A 20,267-nucleotide genomic window follows, 5' to 3' on the forward strand; every position below is an offset into this window, starting at 1 on the left:
ATTTCAACCACGCACAGAAAGAGCTGGGTTCCACAGAATGGGGAAAATGCCAGCATGTTGGAAAGGAGTCACGTTGAGCTACGTACAGGGACCCAATCACTGACCACAGAGATTGAAATGAAGCTCCCACTTCTTTCTAGGGTTTACATTTGGGTAGCTAGCTTTCTTGTCGTAAGAACCAGGGATGTGTTCCTCCACTGGGCTATCTAGAGCTGTGCAGGTGAGCACTGAGCATCTCCTTTGCTTTGGAGAGTGCGGTTTCAGCTGGTGTTTCTATGTGAGGAGGGACTCCTTTCCCTTCCCAAGAGGCGCTCTCTGCAGAGATGACTGATCTGGAGGTGGGGATGACGATGTAGAAGTTGGTTTCATCTACCTGATAGGTCTGTGGGGAATGGCAGCCACCACTGGTCTGCTCCCCAATGATGAGAGCTCTGCTCAGTCTCTTCATGATGTATACAAACTCTTCAGCAGCCCCAGCTGTCACAGCACTGGTAAGGATTACCAGCCCCTTCTGAGAGCCGTACCTCTCCCCTGTAAGGTAGGAAAAAACCCATCAGAAATGAATAAATTTTTTAATTTTTTATTTGTATAATAGAGCAAAGAGAAGCCAAGATAGAGGCTTTGCTTCCTACCTGCTATTAACAACCCAAGAAGTTTGGAAATTTACTTTGTGCCTATGCTATTATTAAAGTACTTTCAACACTAGCCCAGACGATATGCTGTAAAAAAAGGCTGTCTCCCTGTGTGGTGCTCTTGTGCCATCAGCTTCTGTTTATGAGCTCCACGAGGAGCTCATGATTACTGCTGTTAGCTCTTCTGTGGCTTTGACTTTTCCAGGAGCTCCAGATCTCATCAGGGTAGTGGAACAGACAAGTGAGAAAAATGGCATTTTTCACCATTGCAGCAAGAGTAGTCAAAACTCATCCAGAAGCACCTTCAGTTTCACCCTCATGCCTGCTCTAGGAACGTGACTGTCATAGAGCTGGGCCTGCAACTGTGCAGGCATTATTTTATGAAATTACAGTTACAGTGGTTTCCCACAGCTTTTTTATAGTTTGTAAATGGATTCTATACATGACCTTTGTCCCAAACCCTTCAACAAATACCCCTTTATTATTAGGATCTGAGCCAAGTATCTCATTATCTTACATAAAACAGCTGACAGGAATAGGAAGGGCTTTGAACCTTATTTTCAATATATCTGAACATGCTAGATAATTTTGATAGTTTAGTTTCTTTGAAAAAATGACCAGTTGCTAATAACTAAGACTTGATAACTTGAAAAGTAAACTGCTCTAAAAATGTCAGTTTATGAGTAAGTAATAGTATGACATATAATTCTCATGCTAAATTCTAAGAGAGGGGTCCAATAGCACGGTAATTAATTTTCACACCATCGTTTGTCTTCTCATTTCACTATAAACATAATAACCATTAAAATACTCTTTTCACAGTAGATATATATATAATACAGGACCAGATCGAGGTCCTTTGAAGTTAATATGAGTCTGCCTGTTCTCTTTGATGGGAACTGGAGTGTGTCCGTAGAAATCATACCCCTAAGCACAACCCACCTCTGACTGCCTGGGAAAATAGATGGACCCTGCAGAGTGGGACAAAATTTAACCATTTCAGCATGATCCAGACCAACAACTGCAGATACCATTAACTTTTTTTGCTACTGTCTTAGCTTAAGAGAGGAAAATAATTAAACCCTATGTTTAAGGCTTCTTAGCACTCTAACTGCAGTCTATGAACACTGAAGAGCTCTGTTTCTGCGTGCTGCAGCGTCCTTTCAGCTTCCACAAACTGGGGCAGGGTGTGTGTGGGATGTGTGTGACTCATTGCCAAATGCTTCAGACTCACCCAGATGTACAAAATTGAGTGTTTTTCTTTCTCTTGTCTGGACAAACTGGGGTATTATGGTGTTTTCATCTACTGATGTAGAGGCTGACACAGGTAGGTAGTAGGGAACAACATATAAAACTGTATGGAAGTGTTGAAGAGACCTTACTAGAGGTCCAGGCAACACTGGATTCATTTTTAATTTTGGCAGTTTTTAAAGTAACAAGTTACAGCTGCTGTACACAGTATTTGGCTAAACTTCTAGGGACCAATTTACAGACCTATGTGCCCTACATACTCCATTTATAGGAGTGATAAACTGTTTGTTTGTAGATGGCATTGAGTGTCATGGCTGAAATGCACATTTTTTGTTTCTACATTCTCTACACAGCTTGAGCTGATCATGGCAGGTGCTTTCACCAACCGAATTACAGGATTTAATGGCTCACTTTAAAATGACAAGAGACATCTGAAATGAAAAGCTACGCTGAAAAGAAATTGTCATTTACCTTTGAGCTGTGGCTGGGTCCATATCTCCTTTACTGAGTCACTGGGTCTGTCATAAACTTTGTCCAAGAGAGTTGGGTGTCCTTCATCAAAGAAATATGAGCATAGGATTGCTATGGGTGAAGTGGAGCCTCCAATATTGTACCTTTTAAAATATTAAAAGTATTAAGGAAAAAAGTGAAAATTTGTGTCAGGCAATAAATCTCCCTTCCAAGCTTTGTTCCTTAACATCAGTGCTGAAAAGGCTTATGGCTACATTTTGATATATTTATATTCATTCTCCCCTATCAGCATTTGCATGCCTATCAGATAAACCAAGTCCTGTTTAAGAGTGTTGGAGTGTTAGTGCCCACAACTAACTTCCAAAGCAAACACAAAACTTAAAAGTCTCTTTTTTTCCTCCATGTTACCTAGAAAAAAAATCAGAAAGTAAGCAAAGACTCTGGATCTGCAGAAAAACATCAGATTCTTGTTATTCTCCGCTGAGTAACCCATGCTGTTCTTGACATAGGCAGCAAGGAGTGAATACCTAAACCCTAATACATAAAAGTAGATTCCAATTAAAGCAAGATATGTTTGTAGAACTGTTGTATTCTTATTTTTTGCTACACAAAATGAGAAAACAAAATTGAGGTTTTAATGAGGTAATTTTTTTTTTGTGCCTAAAGATTGTGTTTGTTGCTTCATTTAGCATACTCATAATTGAAAATTTTGGTTGCAGTTTAATTCCCTAGCAGTCTCTGAAGATTAATTTTACTGAAGAGCCTGTCTTTGGAAAACATAGCACAGAAGAGCTGTGCTATGAATACACACAATTAACTACCAAAATGTTTTGCCTGTCACTTTTCACTAATACTAGAGCACTTACAGCTCTAGAAATGTTTGTACTTATTGATAGCATGGATTCAGTACCTTCCTGTAGGTGATTTTAGGAATACCCAACACAGGCATTCCAGCAAAAACTTTGTGGAAAATGAGTTTCTTCAGTTCATTCTATGGCTAAGACTTTTCACCTCCAGAAAAGGATCTGGCAATCCAGGAGGCCTCTGTCCCGAAGAGTGAAATCTTTATTCCTCAGCATTTGGGAGCAGTCTGGCGGACAGTGTGACTGGCTAGCAGTTAAGCAGCCATCTCCATCGTGTCCCTGGCCGTGCAGGGCTGCTGGGGGTGATGCTGCTGCTGCCCAGCCAGAGCCAGCCCAGCCATCAGAGCCCCGCTCACACAGGTGCCACCAGGGCTGAGGGTGGTGGCACGCAGGGCAATGCTGGAACGCTCTTCCCAGGACTCTCTTGTAGATAGTGAAACTGCAGTGTCAGTTTATTATTTTATTTATTAGTCAGTAATAATGACTGAGCAGGTGCCGGAGTTTTAACTTAGCTCTTGGGTGCTTGTACTGCTTCTTACAGATGTCTTATGTGAACTTAAGAAGGCCTTTTTGTTTATCAGTGTCTCCTATCGATGCTGTGAGAGTTAAAATTATGAAGTTCATGACTGGCACAGCTGTTCTGTGAAGGGGAGCTCTTAAGGTGAGAGGCATTATGCATTATGGCTAACCCCATGCAAAATTGAAATTATCCAAATATGAAGTTCATGAGTGACCCAGCTGTTTCAGGGAGGACAACTTGTAAAATGAGAAACATTATTGATTACAGTTAATCCCATGCAAAATTTAAATAATCAATCTTAAAACTATGAGATTGCCAACAGAGAATTTCAGAAGGTTTGTTTGGAGCTCTCTTTTATATGCCTTCAGAGACTGGGTCTTTTATGTGCATTCAAAGGACTGAAAATACATTAAATATAAAAAGAATAAACGAAAACCAAACAACACATGAAAAGAGCTATAATGATGCTATTTGGTACCTGAGATGTGATTTAATCTTTGCTGTTTCAGTGCCCCCAGCCCTGAAATTTTTAGTTTGGGAGAAAACTGGGGCAAGAAAGAGGAAAGTCCCAATCCTGTCTCAAGTCTACTGGAGGCTGGCGATGCTTTTGTTGAATTCAAATTTAGTCATGGGTGTGTTATGTTGGTTTCTGCCTTGCCTTTTCTGTGCTCACACAGTGAGATCTCTATCTCTGCTCTCATCACTGTGCTCAAATTTTCCACCCTATGCTGAAAATACCACAAGAATATTAAGAAAACTACCAAATATTAAAAGCCCCATGATAACAATAGATGCAAGTGGTTCTAACATTAAAACCAAATTCTTACAAAGTCCCTCTTTGCTTTATATTTGTAATGTTCTGGGCTCACACACATTAGCTCTGGGCCACAACAAGGGAATGACTTCCCTAAATATTGTGTAGGAAATGTACATTTTTATATTAATCTGCTTTGATAGCTGGTGGCAAATGGATGATGTCTTATGGCTCATAGGATTTGGAGCAGTGTTGACATGCTGGAGTGTCCAGCAGAATTCCAAGCAGGGAGCAGGTGTACGATGCTGCATCTTGGTGCAGCAGGGCCCAGGAGTGCTACAGGACCTCCGAGTTCCTCTGTGCACAGGGCCCGTTCTGGACAGACCTGATTGTCCAGAATTATTTAGCACGGCAGATATGGCAAATTAAGTGTTGTAACACAGCCTTAAACATGGTCTGTCCTTTTGACTGTTGAATCGCTTGGCCACTACATGAAGTCAAAGATTTATTTATATACATATGTGGCACATGGAAAGTTAGATTAGAAAGAAATAAGAGAAATAAAACACATGTAACATCCAGAATTGCATTCTGCAAACTATTCCCTAAATTTGCCTATTTAATCCTAAACATCTCAAGTGATAATACAATTTATCTTGAGATATACTTCCAGACTGTTATTATTTTCCTTGGCTGTTTTCCTTTTCTCATTTAATCCTAGAAATGCTAGCCTGTAAACAGGACAGCAAGCCATGTAAAGCTAATTCACTGTTACAAATAAAATGCTGCTTTGAAAGAGCTTTGGTTATTTGCCATTCAAAGGTTTACCTCATGTCTATGATTAATGCATCTGTGTGAACAATCTTCTTCCAAACATGCTCTATCATTAGGTCGGACACCTGGGTTAGGAGTTCACTGTCTCCAAACATATCAAATCTCAGATAGCCGATGTTGTTTTCAAATACGTTTGTGTGGAATGAAAATTTAATCAAATCTTCAAATACTTCTGGTGGAGGGATCTGAAAGAGTATGGAAAAACAAAACAAATCATTTGCTGGCACTAGCTTGACACAAAATTATGTGTGTCGTGTTTAATCCAGGTGGGATATGTGTGAGGAATGTGACCAAGTTTGAAAAACATAATACATTTTACAATATTTTGTAATATAAATTTTACAATATTTTTGCACACTAAACATAGATTAGCATTGCCTGATGAATTTTTGCGCAGTATAAGGTACATAAATAACCCAGAATTCGGATCAGGCACCTATTTCCCAGAGCTCAGTTCGTTTTCCAAAAATACAAGAATTTCCTTGAAGAAAAGAGGCTACAAGAACTGTCCCAGCCTGCAGCATAGATCCCAGGCCTGCCACCCAAGCCCACATGCTGCCTTCAGGAGTTGTTTTTAAACAAAGCACCTGGGACTTTCACAATCTCTTGACTGGCCCCATTGGACAAACAGCTGCTGGCTGCAGGTTCCAGTGGCCCCTGCCCCTCTTAATGACCCAGTCCCTGTCAGAGTGAGGAGCCTGATGTGTTGGGCATGTGCTAGGATACTCATGCAGTAGATATGCTAAATCTCTTATGTGGTGGCCATGTGCCTGGAGCCTCACGTGTTAGGTAGCGATTTATTTAATTTTGCTTAGCTTATGTTATTAAGGAGCAGACATTTTTTAGTAGCAACGTGCAGCCAAATAATACAGTTCTCCTAGTAACCCCTGTATGCATTGAGACATAGCCAGCTCCTGTTGCTAAACTTCTCTTTTGTACACAGTATCTGAAAATGGAATAGTCTCCTTCAGCTCAAGATAAGAATTTAGAATACATACAACTTATATGACCTTCAGCTATTTGGTCTTTTGTCCTCAGGATTGCTGTGAAAATAGTGTTATACCTTCTTTTCAATCAGTTGCCCTCTGCCATAGCTCATCCCCAGACAATCCATGCTTTCACACTCAAAAGAAAAAGCAGTCAGCAGTGAGCCATGTGCTAGAGGTGCTCTCCCAGTCTACAACATGCCAAGAATTGGGCAGGCACTTGGGCTTTCTGCAACTACGGAGAAGTCAAGTAATCTCCTGACCTCTATATAGTGCTCTGGCCTGGAGCTGTGCTCCTGCCAGAAGCAGGTCTGCCACAGCAGAAAGAGTTTTTTCCAAGGTGTGTGAACGTGTTAGACCCTGCTTGAGGTTACCTAGGGGGAAGATTACCTACCACATGATACTTCATCATTCAGTCCCTGATGTATGCCAAAATTATCAAAATTTCAATCATTAATTTAAAAGCCCTGCTGGGTTTTTTATTGACCTGATGTAGCTGTTCACCTGATAAGAGCAAACTCTTTTCTATACTTTTCTTTATCACTATACCTTGTGAAAATAACCATTGTGTCTGGACCATAAACACATCAGTCCAGCACTGCTGAGTTTGTCATTTTCAATTCACTTCCCAGTGACAATGGTACTTGATCTGCCCACTGTACTTTGATTAACTAATCAAAGTTTTGGAAAATATGTCCAGCATGCATTGATTGTTCTGGCAGAACTTATTTCTAGTTCAGAGGTACTGGTCCCTCCCAGGAGGAAAATAAAAAACATCACTTATTAGTACCACCTACAAATAAAACTGATCTGTTAATCTCAGCCACTTACTAATGATATTTTAAATGAACACATAAATGTCTTATCTCCAGTGATAACTGCTAAATGCATACCCATAAACATGAGTATAATATGAGTAATAATATAAGAGTAATATAATATTAAGAGTAATAACTGTCTGATAAATTTTTTCTCGACTTGTTCTTTTACTGTGATGCATCACATTTTTGTTCCACAAGGACTTCAGTTTTGATAAATCTTGAAAATTCATTATAAATTTCAAGGTGGGAAGGTTGCTCATCCCAGGACTCATGGGGTGAAATAAATGTGCAAGAATCTAAATGAAAGTTCCTCATGGCTGCAAGAAAAGGTATGAAAATGTATCTATTCTAAAAGTTCTAAGACTGGAAATCAGAAGAAAAGCACTCAGAATGTAATTTTGGGGTGCCAGGGAAAGTGTCTGAACCTTTCAGCAAAAGAGGTGAGGAGCCAGTGACTGATATTAGAGAGTTACTGCCCTGCAAAACTGCAGGTTCTTGACACTGGCACATGGGCCACATGCTGTGGGTACCTAAGTCAGGCTTCAGGAAGGATCCACATGCTCTCCTTTGGAAGGCAGGGCTCTGTTTGTTGGCCAAGGACAAGCTGGGACAGGATGCAGCTGAAATTAAGGTCTGCTGCTCAGTCAGACAGTGTTTACATACAAATGAGTTGTTGTTAAATATAAACCCTCAGGTGCACACTATAAGCAATGTGGCTACACTAAAGGACCTCCAAGCTAACTCCACTTTAAGCCAAGGAAAAATGTTTTTTCATTAACTATGTAAGGGTCTGCACTCCTATTCTGAAGGCTCCTTTCACAGGTGAGTGGTGTAAGTAAAACACATGATGTCACACAAAATAGGACCTTAGAATGCTGCCCTAGGACTTGTGCATGGAGTTTGACCCCTGATTCTGACACAAACCCCAGCCATGGTCAAACTGCTTTTCTAAACATGCCTCTCTTCCCTCTTTTCTCTCTTTTCATCTCTCCTTTGTTTTGTCTATTTCGATGGAACCTGTTTTTTCATAGCTATTTTTGTGCTGACCATTGTAAGATAACTCTGATTTCCATTAAGGATGCTAGCTAGTGCTGTCAACTGCTGGCTGTTAAAATATTACCAGCAAACACCCTTGCAATGCCACTGCAAACCCTGAGATTAGTTTAAGAGCCGTGAGATCTTGAGGGCTGAGTGGCAGGGTTGCACTTTTCTCAGAACATTTGGGTTCCTCGTGTACCCTCACAGGCTGGAATGGAGCTGTTCATCAGGCCCCCAGCTCAAGGACTGAGCAGGATCAGCTATAGCCCTGACAGCTCGTTCTCACTTGCTCTTAACAACACACATTTTACTGGCTGATTTCCAGGCAATCCACCCTAGTACGTCACCAGCCTTACTATTAGAAAGATGTTTTTAAGATCTGGTGTAAACAGTCGAAGTTCACTACTTTGTACTGTTTAAATGCATTACTTGGCCTATTTACTATGGGCAAAGGAAGAGATTATCCTTTTCATATTTGAAACAGTCTCTTACGTATCTGAAGACTGTTTTCATGTCTCCTCTCGGTTTTCTTCTCTCTGGAATAAACAACTCAAATATTTTAAACTTTTGGAAGGCTACTTTTATTCAGTATTTTCTTTACTCCTATCTCTCTTTTCTGCTGTCTCCATACTTGAGCCACATCTTTCCAGAAAACCATTGCCCAAAACTTTGCGTATTATACTCTAGATGAATTTTCTTTAGAGCTAAATGTAGCAGAAGATTTCATGTCTTCCTGATTATATTCTTCCTTATCCATTCCAGTTTGATGATGATGGGTATTTACTGCAACAGCTTGACCCTATTGACTTGTGCTCAGGTTCTGAACTCTGAAGAACCCATTTACATTTTTATAGAACTCCCCCTAAACAGCTACTTTTCTCCCAGAATTGTGCAGTGGACTACTATCACCCCAGAAACAAGCAAGCAAAGATTGAAAAGGTGAAGAGCCAATCAGAGTTAAACATGAGACATTTTTCTATTGCATAAACTTGCATAGTACCACTGACTTTACTGTGGTTATGTTGATATGAATCAATATCATATGGGCCTACAGCAATTGTTTTTCCGCTTGTTAGCAATAATGTAGGAATCTGACTATTTACCTTGACACTTGGAGGCTGACCATTTTGATTCCAGTCTTTAATGAAGGGATACTGAACAAACTGTACTTCTTTCTCGTGAAATATCTCCAACTGTTGCCCTCTTCAGCAAGTTCTATACTCTCTTATATATACATATTATTCATCTGGAAACAGAAGGACTTGAAATGCAAGAAAAATCTCTCTTTACAAAGGATTAGTTTTTGCCTTTTATTCTGATCGTAATTTTCAGCTGCTTATCTAAACTGTCATTACAAAAATTCTCTTATGTGTAAAGACTGCACTAAAAGTATTTGGTCATTTAAGAAGGGGCCAAAATAATTACTCAGGGAGACTCCTATCACTTAAAATGGACATAACCCTTACGCCAAAATCAGGCAGCAGTTCTTCCATAGGTAGACATCACAAACACAAATGTTTCAGTTTGTAGAGGAGCGTTTGACTATAAAGGGAAAGAGAGACAGAAGAATAAGAAGCAGGGATTATTAAACTGCAGGTCAGTACATTTACAGAGCTGTGCCTTATAAGCAAAATGTTATTTTCTGGATCACAAAACATATACAGAAAATTTGCCTCAAAGAAGTCTGACTTTGCAAAGTGGCATTTATGCAGCTGACAGCTCTGACTAGCAGTGACCTTGCTGCTGCTTAGAGGAGACATATTCATTCCTCTGTACTATGCTTCAGCAGCTGTTCTAGTGCAGCAGACGCAAAGGTCTGCATGCATTTCACTTGTCTGTCTCTTATGTCCCATCCCATCCTTTCTGTAGTTATTCATCATCACTTTCAGTTACTTGTGTTGGATCTGCTTCACCATCAAGGTCATTAACAGTAAAATTCTACTGTCAAGGGAGAGGGTGCCTTGGAAGATAGGTAGCACAAGAGAAGAACTATCTCTTAGTTTTTAAGGAATAATGTGATATAGATCAAGAGAGCCACTATTTCCATGTATCTGGCTGCTGAATTTTAATTTTTTTTTAAATTTACAAACACAGGTAGTGCCATCATATACGCTTCACTGTACTCTAAAGGTATTTGCTCTCTGGGGTATACTGAAATCTTCCACAGAAAGCATCCCTCTTAAAAACAAAACAGGAGATGAAGGTACTCTTGCTGCACAGGGCTCTGTGGAATGGGTGAATTTTCTTTTACCCCATCTCAAGGAAAATCCTTTAATGACTTCAGTGTCTTTGTTAACATCTCAATGCTCTCTTGTCTGACTCATGATTTCCTCCAGCAATATGAGGGATTGCTTCTGCCTCTGGAAACCATTTTAGTCTCATAAGATTCTCTGCTCTTTATACATTATTTCACCTTGGAGAAAACTCACATTTTCCTAATTTTCATCCACACTGATGTGATTTCCTTCTTATGGATGTGTCCCTGACCTCTTCCAATCATTTTGCTTGACAAAGAACTATGGTAAAACGGAGACATTGGATAACATATTGGCATTTCTTCACTAGATCTATCAGGATCAGAATTTTATGTCATGTGACAAATAAGATACTTGTCCTCTGTGTCATGTTCTTGATGTTTATGGTCTGAATAAAGTAAGATCTAAACAAGTAAAAAGCACCAACAGTATTCATTAACAACCTTCAGTGAACACAGTGACTTATTTGCAAGATTTTTCCATTCTGTAGAATGAGGAGAAATTATGATGTGTCGCTACTCTGTGTTGATAATAACTGAGCATGGAACTCTGCTTTGACTTTAGTCAAAAGCATTGAAATATCTTTAGAGTGAACTTTACTTCACACAACCAAGTTAGGAGGGAGAGTGTTAGAATAGAAAACTGCTTTAATTAATTATTTCCATTTAATCTTAGAGGCAAGAATGAGGCCAGCATCTCTTGATTAACAAACTTGAAAAAAAAATCCATCCCTGGCAATGCTTAGACTTTGTCCTTTACCTTAATATTTGTGATAATACCACAAAGGTCATGGCCACTTTAAATCATGCATGCCAAAAATTTGAGAGTGTGGAAGTCCATGGATTTCCTCCCCCAGGAAACATTTAATAGTTACCTGACACTTGGTCTACTCTGGTTCGTTGCAAAGGCAAATGCATTCTCTTCAAAAGTAATTTTATGAGTCCCAGGAGAAAATACGTCTCTGATAGCCATGCTAGTGCAGTAGCCAGAAAGCAGCTAACTCCATCCAAGAAAGGGATCAGGTTATCCTAACCTTCTATTTAATTTGAAGATGGAATTTTAACAAGTGCTCCTGGGAGCTCCCTCCAGCACAACAATGAACAAGAAAGATTGCCAAGGCAGACCAGTGTATAAACACTCAGGCTCAGAACAAAGCACAGACTGTTATGCAAACCACACAGCAAAGGCAAAAGTAGATTATTAAAAATCAATTTCTCCCTGGGGTCACCTAACTTCCACCCAGATACTTCCAAAATATTTCTAGGTCACTGGGAAACTGTCTGATGCTGAACACGAGATACAATTAGAACAACTTTCTACTGCCACTACCAAAGGAGTTGGTGGTTATTCTGGTGTAATAGATGTCAGCTGCTACAATTTTATATAGAAAAGTCCATCAAAGAGCACATGGCTACATATTTAGTGAGTTGTATGCATTTACTCTAGTCCAACTAAACTTCCCTCAAATTACAGCCTGGTTTGAAACCAGAGGGTTTCTGAATTAATTACAGCTGAAAAAGCTGCATCACTGACAGAGGAGGGATCACAGAAACAATGAGATATCTTCCCTCTAACTCTGAAGACCTGCATTTTTGCTTGTGGTACATGGCAATTGAGATTCACAGCCTGAAGGTTGTTTCCAAAATCTACGCATCCAGAAATACCATCTCATTCCACAAGCTACTACCCTAAGTGTCAGAGAAAGCTACTACCCTAAGTGTCAGAGACAGCTCAGCCCACGAAACCTACTCAGGCATTGGTTTCTCCTTTGGGTACAGGTAGACCTGGGTGTGTGTCATGTATGGGCTAGAAAAAAGATAAAAAGATAAGGTATCCGACTTAGTGCTCCCATTCCAGCTGCCATCTCTATAGCTGAGTATGAGAGAACTGTACCTGTTTTGGCATGATCCCTGGGATGCTGTCCTTGGCATGTTCAGGGACGTACAGTAATTTCAGGTGATCATCATCAGAAAGAGCTTGTAAGATGGCAGTCACCTTCCCAGCAAGTTCTTCCTCTGTATTGATCCTTTTATAATTGTCTTTGCTGATGTTCTTTGTGAGGTTGGACGCTATAACAGTCCCAATGTCCGCAAAGGCATAATTATCTGCCACAAGCTTGCCTACAGTTTGCAGTATCTGTGGCACCTGGGCACGCAGGTTGGCAATGTGCTGAGCTACAGCCATGGCTTCACTGGCCTGGATGGTGATGTGCGGCTCCACCCCAGACACACTCCATACTTTTCCAGTGACTGGGCTGAGCACCACTTGGCTGGGGATGGAGGCATATAGGGAACTGTTACCAACACGATAAATGCCCACCGAGAGGGATCCACCAACTGTGGGCTCACCAACAACTGTGGCCCGGTGCAGATCCTTCATGGAGCGAGTGAAAGCTTCAGCTGCTGAACCACTCATATGGCTTGTTAGGATGTAGATGTCCTTGAGGGAGCCATATCTCTTGCCAGTGAGCTGGGGGAGAGTCCACACCTCTGTGCTGCGGGAGGTACTACGATCAAAGACAGTGTAGAGGTGTTTCCGAGGCTCAGGGTCAAAGAAGTAGGAACAAAGTATGGGGATGGCAGTGGAGTAGCCACCTGTGTTGTACCTCATGTCAATAATCATGGCATCCGTGTCCACCAGCTTGTTCCATACCATCTGCAACAGCTGTGGCCCAATGGCCTTCACTGTTTCTGCTTCAGCCATCATATCAAAGCGAAGGTAACCCAGGTTCCCTGGCAATACCTCAATTTTGAAGAGTGCCTCAATGATGTAGCTCAGCTCCTCAGGGCTGGGAATCACATTGGGAAGCTGCTCTTCTGGTATTGGTTCCACATGGCTGTGGAAGACGTGAAGCCGATGGTCTCCAGAGGCCTCCTGCAAGTCGCTAGTGAGCTGGGAAGCCAAAGTCTCAGGGTCTATAGCTGATCGATAACCTCCTTGGGCCCTCTTGGTGCTGAGCATAGTGCTGGCCTTGGCAGCCACTTCTGGGATGGCATAGTGAGCCTCTAGGAGCTGCCCGGTACCCTCCAGAAGTACTCCCATGTTCTTGTGGAAGGCTAGTACTTCTTCAGCCTTCTCTAGTGCATCCTCAGCCAACACTATGGCATCAGGTACAACTCCTCCACCCATCCAGCTTTCCCCATGGTTGTCAATGAAGGTGATAACAGGAACTGTGATAGTCAGGCCACGGGTTATTCCCGGCCCGGGCTGCAGCAGAGGGAAGGTACGGGTGTGTGAGAGGCTTCCTGCTGTGATCTCACCAATCAGGGTGGCACGGCCCAGGGACTGCATGAGGTAAGCAAACTCCTCAGCAGCTGTAGCAGTGTGGTGGCTGGTGAGCAGGTAGATGCCACGCTTAGCCCCATAGGACTGGCCCAGCAATTCTGCCTGGCTGTTGTGCTCCTGGGTGCGGTTGTTGCGTCTGTCATAAGTTGTGAAGAGATGGACAGGACCAGCAGCGGGGTCTTGGAAATAGGAGAGTAGCACAGGCACAGCAGAGGAGGAAGGGCCTCCAAGGTTGTAACGTAGGTCCATAATCAAGTTCTCTGTATTTTGAAGGGGTTCCCACACTTTGTGTACAATGTAAGGCCCCAGCTTTACAAGCACAGAGGCATCTGCAAATTCATCAAAGCGCATGTAGCCAACATTGCCTGGCAACACTGACACCTTGAAGACGGTATCCACCAAGGCATGCAGCAGCTGCTCATTGTCAGGTAAGTCAGCTGCCATTCCAACTGGCTTGTCGGCTGGGGGATCAGCAGCTTCACCTGGCATCATGACTCGGACTGTCAGGCGGGGGTCATCAGATAAGGCCTGCAACTCAGTGTTGAGTTTGGCGGCCAAGTCCTCGGATGACTGCACAGAAGAGAAGTCAGAGGCGGCAAGGTGCCGCAGTAGAGCAGGCACTCTCTCCACTAAGCTGTAATAGTCCTTTAATATGTTTTTGAGGTGGCTAATGGTGCCAGGAACTGCTCTGCGCACTGCTAGGATATCCAAGGATTTCTGCAAGGCTTGCTCTGCCTCAGTAGCCACACATGGCATCACCCCACTCACTTCCCAGCTCTGTCCACCCCCACTCAAGGGGCTCACAGATCGTGACACAGGAACCATCATATAGAAATTGGAAGGACCAATACGCAGTTTCTGGATGTCCAGTGAGCCCCCGGCTGTCTTCTCTCCAACAGTGATAGCTCTGTTCATGTGCTTGAGGATGTAGGCCACATCTTCAGCCACTCCTGTTGTATGATGGCTGATCAGAACAATGACATCCTTTTCTTTGCCATACCTCTCTCCTAAAACCTTTGGCAGTGTCCATACCTCTGTGGTGGTATTGGAGGGACGATTGTACACAGTCTCAACATGCAGTCTCTTGTCTTGTTCATGCAAGTACGAGATGATGAAGGGGAGGCCAGAAATCTGTCCCCCAGTGCTGTAACGAAGATCTATCACCAGGGCAGATGTCTCTATCAGTGTCTTCCAGACCCTGTCCACCAGAAAAGCTCCGACTTTCTGCACAACGTCCTCTCCTATGATATAATCAATCCTCAGGTAGCCAACATTGCCCTCCAGCTTGTCATACATGATCACATGCTCAATAAGACTCAGGAGTTGCTCACGGGTAGGGGAACCCTCAGCTTCTTGTTTGGTAGCTGCATGTGGTAATGGCTCGTAGGAAATCACCAGTCTTGGGTCATTCAGAGCACCCTGCACTCCAGCTGTCAAGACGCTGGCCAGCATTTTTGGATCTGAGATGTCCAGGATCTCTCCGCTCTTGATTGCTTGTTCAATGGCTTCTTGCATTCCCACTAGGTTTTCAGGATAGCAGTAATTGTCCAGAAGGACTTTAGCCATATCCAGCACTAGAGTTGGCTGAAAGATTTCCTCAGCAGGTATCCTGCACATGATCAGTGCTGAAAACAGCAAGAAATGTGTCCTGATCATTTTGTCTTCGTATGGAACAGAAAAGAAGTCAGAAGCTCTTATCGATCGAGATGAACATAGCTCCCCAATGACTCTGAATCGCACTGAAATCCCTGTGTTGAATCCAGGTGCACTGAACAGATCTTTTATCTGCATTAAACCTTTAATCTCATTAAAATGTAGTGCATCATCCAAAGTCCACCAATAGATGAAGTTCAGCTCCTTACTACTTCACCGGCCTCTTATGAAACAGTAATGAACTTCAGTCATCAAGGAATATCTTTCTAGCAGTGAATTGTTTCCAAAAGGTATTGCATTGCCTGTTGCAAACTGGTCCTGGCTTATCCTGAAAGTGGGTAGCTTAAATGCAATACTGATTTTAACCACAGTTAGAACTGCAATGATCCTGCCTTTTACTGTTATTTATGAAGAGCTTATACCAGGAGATTCTTCAGTGACTAAGTTGTATCAATATTTAATATTCTTTCAACTGTTGTTGACAATACATTGTCTTTGGTGTTTTTTAATCTGAGCTGCAAAGGACTGTTCATACATTCTATGACTAAGGGCTCCAAACAAGGAACTCCAGACATTTAGCACAGCTCATAAAATCCAAGGTAATGACAGCCTTTTAATTTCTGTGCTGAGAACTGCCAGCATTTTAAACAGGACTTTGAAACACATTTGCCTCAACATAATACAGCTAAATCTGAGATGACTTTAATCTTCACAATTTGCACTCAATTAGGATTTACTTGTAATACCGTTGGGTAACATATGGTCATGTCTGATGACAGCTCCCAGCCAATAGACTTCAGGCTCAACATACCAAAATAGAATGTGGGGGGGTTGTTTTCTTCTGCTCACAATGTATTTGAGACCCTATTGTATTAAGAGTGTGAAAGAGGATCAGAATATGCGGGATGCAGGCTGTACCCGCTCTGAGCTCCAGAATGACATGCCCAAGATATACAAGAACATATTCCTGGCTTCAAGTTTGAAATGAATTGCTACCCCAGCCACTCTGTTTGCTGGAGGTAGCCACAAGAATAGACTCTGAAAACTGGGAAGAGCATGTTTTTGTACTCCTGTCAAAATGTTGCTACATATGAATGCATGTGGAGGGGAGAGTCTAAAGATGGTCTGTCTAAGCCTGTCTGGATGCACTCTGTTGGCGTATGTGTGCATCCTGAATGAAGCCTGCCACTCACAACTTTCAACTTACTGTGCAAAGGCTGTTACAGATGTTATATACAAGGTGCTAACAGTCACCTTATCTTACTCGGAATGTAACAGACAGAGATGAATTGCCATGAAGACAATAGTCAGAAAGGAGACAAGAACAGAACAGCAACTGAGTATTTTTAATCAGTGTTCCAGATATCAGATGTGCCTTCCATACCTAAATGAGGTTATCTATCACTGCTAAACTCTTTACATGACATTTTTTCCACAGCATTTAAGGATGTATTTCTACATATGAACAATATTCTTCTCCAGTAAGGCCTTATATGGAGGTTAAAAATCACAAAACAGCACTTTCCTGCCTGTGATTGTTATATAATAGTAAGATTACAAAAAAAACAAAACAAAACAAAAAAAAAAAAAACAAAAAACAACAAAAAAACCACTTTTCTCTATTTTCCTGACATTTATTTTGCCTTTTATCACAGTCTATAAAGATTTTCATATCAGAAGTGCTGGAAATGGTAGCTGAGCTTCTTATGAAACAAAGATACTGAGAAATATATATGGTATTGTGATTAGATAAGGCAAAACCCCACAGCTCAATTTATTTCTCAAGTTATGCACATTCATTCTCATGTACTTTATTGCTGCCACATTAAAAAAAGCCCCAAAAACCAGCTTCATAATGGAAATGTAAAATTAACGATTTTTTCCAACATGCACAATTTAAAATGCTAGGACAGTGGAAAAAACTATTTTTCCACACTGGATCTGTTCAGTAATATATTTCTATTGAAATTCAATATGAATATTCAGTATGGATTTCTGAATTCAATGCGACATGTAACTTTCACTGCTACCTTGGTAATTCTTTACAGATGGTGTTAGAAGGTAAGAATCCTTTCTGTGTGGTGTGAATTCCTTAAGATTTGGAGAATGACTATTTGCTTACTCATTTTGAGGCACATATAGCTTAAATTTTCATCAAAATGTTGTTTAATGCAAGCTTGTTCATTGAACTCTGAATAACCAGATCCAAAATGTAACTCTACCATCTATTCTAATTTATATTATAACTCAAGCCAAATTCTTATTTTGATTTTAGTTTTGAGCAGAACTAAATAGCTAAGGCCTAGTTTTAGCTTTTATAACTCATAAAACTTTATGATCCTCTAAAATCTGTCCACAAGTATTTCATTTTCTGACTTCCTGTGGGTATGAATTTCCCACATACTCTGAAAAGGTATTTTTTATCTGTCCCAGACTAGTCTGCATGCAGAGTCTGCCTTACTCAGATCACATGCTAAAAATCTTCCATAGGCACAAGACTAAATGTTTTGCTGTGTATTATTTGCATTCTATATTCTGCTCCAATATTCCCCAGCTCTCGTGTGCAGCTGACCCCACCATTTCCCATCAGACTCATGTAGATATTTGGTCACTGACAAGCTGCAGTAGCAGGAGGCTCATCTGAAGGTGGCAGCAAGAACACCTTTTTCACTGGCAGAGATGCCAACAGGATAAACGTGAAAGTTGGTATAAACTACTTTTGGTTTTAGTAAAGCCTTTAATACAGCCATTTTTAAAATTATATATATGGATAAGAATTAATTTAAAGGTGATAGCTGGCTTCCAAGGCAGAATTGAGAGGCAGAATTTATTAACTGAAGCACAGAACTACGCTAATGAAATATTTAATGCTTCCAGGACTTCAATAAGTATTTCTAGACAAACCTTCACTGCCTTTTATAGATGTACAAGTCTGGGTCAGTACTACTTCACAGCTGTCTGTGACAGGCATGACTGGATTGCATAGGTATGGTCTAAGTCTGTCTGTTCTTGTACTGTTTGGTACAAAGGAAAACTTGTTCCTGAGTAGGCTTTCTATGCCCCTGAAAAATAAAAAGAATTAATAATAACACCCTTAGATTATTTTCTAATTCCCATGCCAAAAGAAGTAATGTTAGATTTTTGTCCCAAGGTAACTCAGTTTTTATGCCATAAAAACCTGTACAGATTAAAATTGAAGTTGGAGGTTTTCTTTCACATTATTTTAATATTAAAATATTTCCATTTTATGAAAATGAAAATAGTATTCTGAGTTGCTTAATGATTACATTTGTAGTAATAAAAACTTAAATCCAAAATGTGTTAGATTTTGATTTTTGTAAACCTTCCCTTCCCTTCCCTTCCCTTCCCTTCCCTTCCCTTCCCTTCCCTTCCCTTCCCCCCCTAGTTTTACAGTGATCAAGAAAAAGAAAAAAAAGGGAATGAGAAGATTATTTATATTTTTTAATGTAAGACTGAGTGAGGGTAGAAAAAGTGTATTCCCATTTTGAAATCTCTCTAATTTCAGCCAGGAGCAGGTGGAGAGTCATCACAGTTTATGAAGCACAGCTGTGATAAACTCACATTGAATAGCTCCACTGAACAGATGAACTACTATATTCTAGATAAGTAGAAGATTCAGGAGGTCATCAAGAAAATGCATTTCAAATATGCAACCTGACCTAGTTCAGGTTTTGAATGGGCAGTCCCGGAAGAATTGGTATATTACGTGTTTGCATTATATTTTCTGTATTCTCTACCTCCTACATTTTGGATAGATTTACGTGCTTGTTCAGTACACCAAGCAGAGTTAGCCAATCACAAATAGTGAATATTAAATACTCTATCAAGCCCTCCTGTCCTGGGGTTATATGTGAAGCAGTGAGAGGTCCAGTTGCCCACAGCAGGCTTTGTTTAGTGCCAGCGGGTATGGCTGCCCCCAAACTGATCCGATTGCTGCAGATGGTTCTGCTGAGCCCCTGACAGCTCCTCCTGGCACTGCTGCCCCATGTACTGATGTATGACCCCTTGAGCTGTGTAGCTGTGACATCAGCCTTGTGTTTATGGCAAACGAGTAAGTTTTCATTTTAACTGTGCATCTGCTGAGCACTGCACAAGCCCCAGCCTGCTCCTCAGTAACAGTAAGCTGCTGGTCAGTGTTTGTAATCCAGCCACGAGGGAGGGGTTTCTCTGCGTCCAGTGGGGCTCTGCTTGAAGCAGGGGCAAGATGCTTACCTGTTCTTCACAGCCTGTGGACTCTCCAGAACCATCATGACCTCTTGGCTGACTTGCTGCATCCCAAAGCATTTGCAACCTGAGCGATCTCAAAAAATTATTTAAAATTAAATGTGCAAAACTACATAAATCAAGCTGCTAAATGTAAAGCCAAACATCAATTTGACACGCACTTCAGCCATGCTGAAGGTAGCAGCAGCTGTAGTCACTACTGGGCTCCCATTTCATCTTGACCCTGTTCATTACCCTGTGGAAAGATTCATGTTTCATTTTACTACTATGCCAACCAAAATGTTAAGCCAGTGGACATATGATCATTAAAGCTGGCTGGAAACACAATTGATTTTTTTACTGAATATAAAAGCAGCTTCTAGTCCAGTTTTGTGATGGGATCTGTAGGTCTGCTCTGGAATTCTAAGAGCATAGCTAGGAGCTGAGGTTTTGAGCCAAAAATGGTTTGGGGTATTTTTTTCCCATCCAAAGAAGGGAAAAAAAGATCGATGTTTGACTTCAGAATGTAACAGCCCCCCCCCACCATCCCTCAATCATTGAGAATTTCCCTCTGTGAAGGTTTTTCCCCTTCCCCATTTTTTTCATTTAATTATGGACAAAGTGCTGTATTCAGTGAAGTTAAAATATAACTAGGACCTTGTGTTTAGATGACTGGAGGG

The 20,267-nt window shown here is 41.2% G+C and overlaps 1 protein-coding gene across 1 annotated transcript; it reads right to left on the bottom strand.

Moving 5' to 3' along the window:
• Nucleotides 1-202: 202 nt before the first annotated feature.
• RBP3 (retinol binding protein 3) lies at nt 203-15,366 on the bottom strand. Its single transcript, XM_041415821.1, has 4 exons — nt 12,319-15,366; nt 5,320-5,510; nt 2,355-2,497; nt 203-531 (listed from the first exon to the last, which is right to left on the bottom strand). Exons 1-4 carry the CDS (start codon nt 15,364-15,366, stop codon nt 203-205), a joined length of 3,711 nt encoding a protein of 1,236 aa, XP_041271755.1.
• Nucleotides 15,367-20,267: the final 4,901 nt, after the last annotated feature.

The sequence above is a fragment of the Onychostruthus taczanowskii genome, unplaced genomic scaffold, assembly GCF_017590055.1.
Source record: "Onychostruthus taczanowskii isolate IOZ18803 unplaced genomic scaffold, ASM1759005v1 scaffold5, whole genome shotgun sequence".
Taxonomy (NCBI): Eukaryota; Metazoa; Chordata; class Aves; order Passeriformes; family Passeridae; genus Onychostruthus; species Onychostruthus taczanowskii.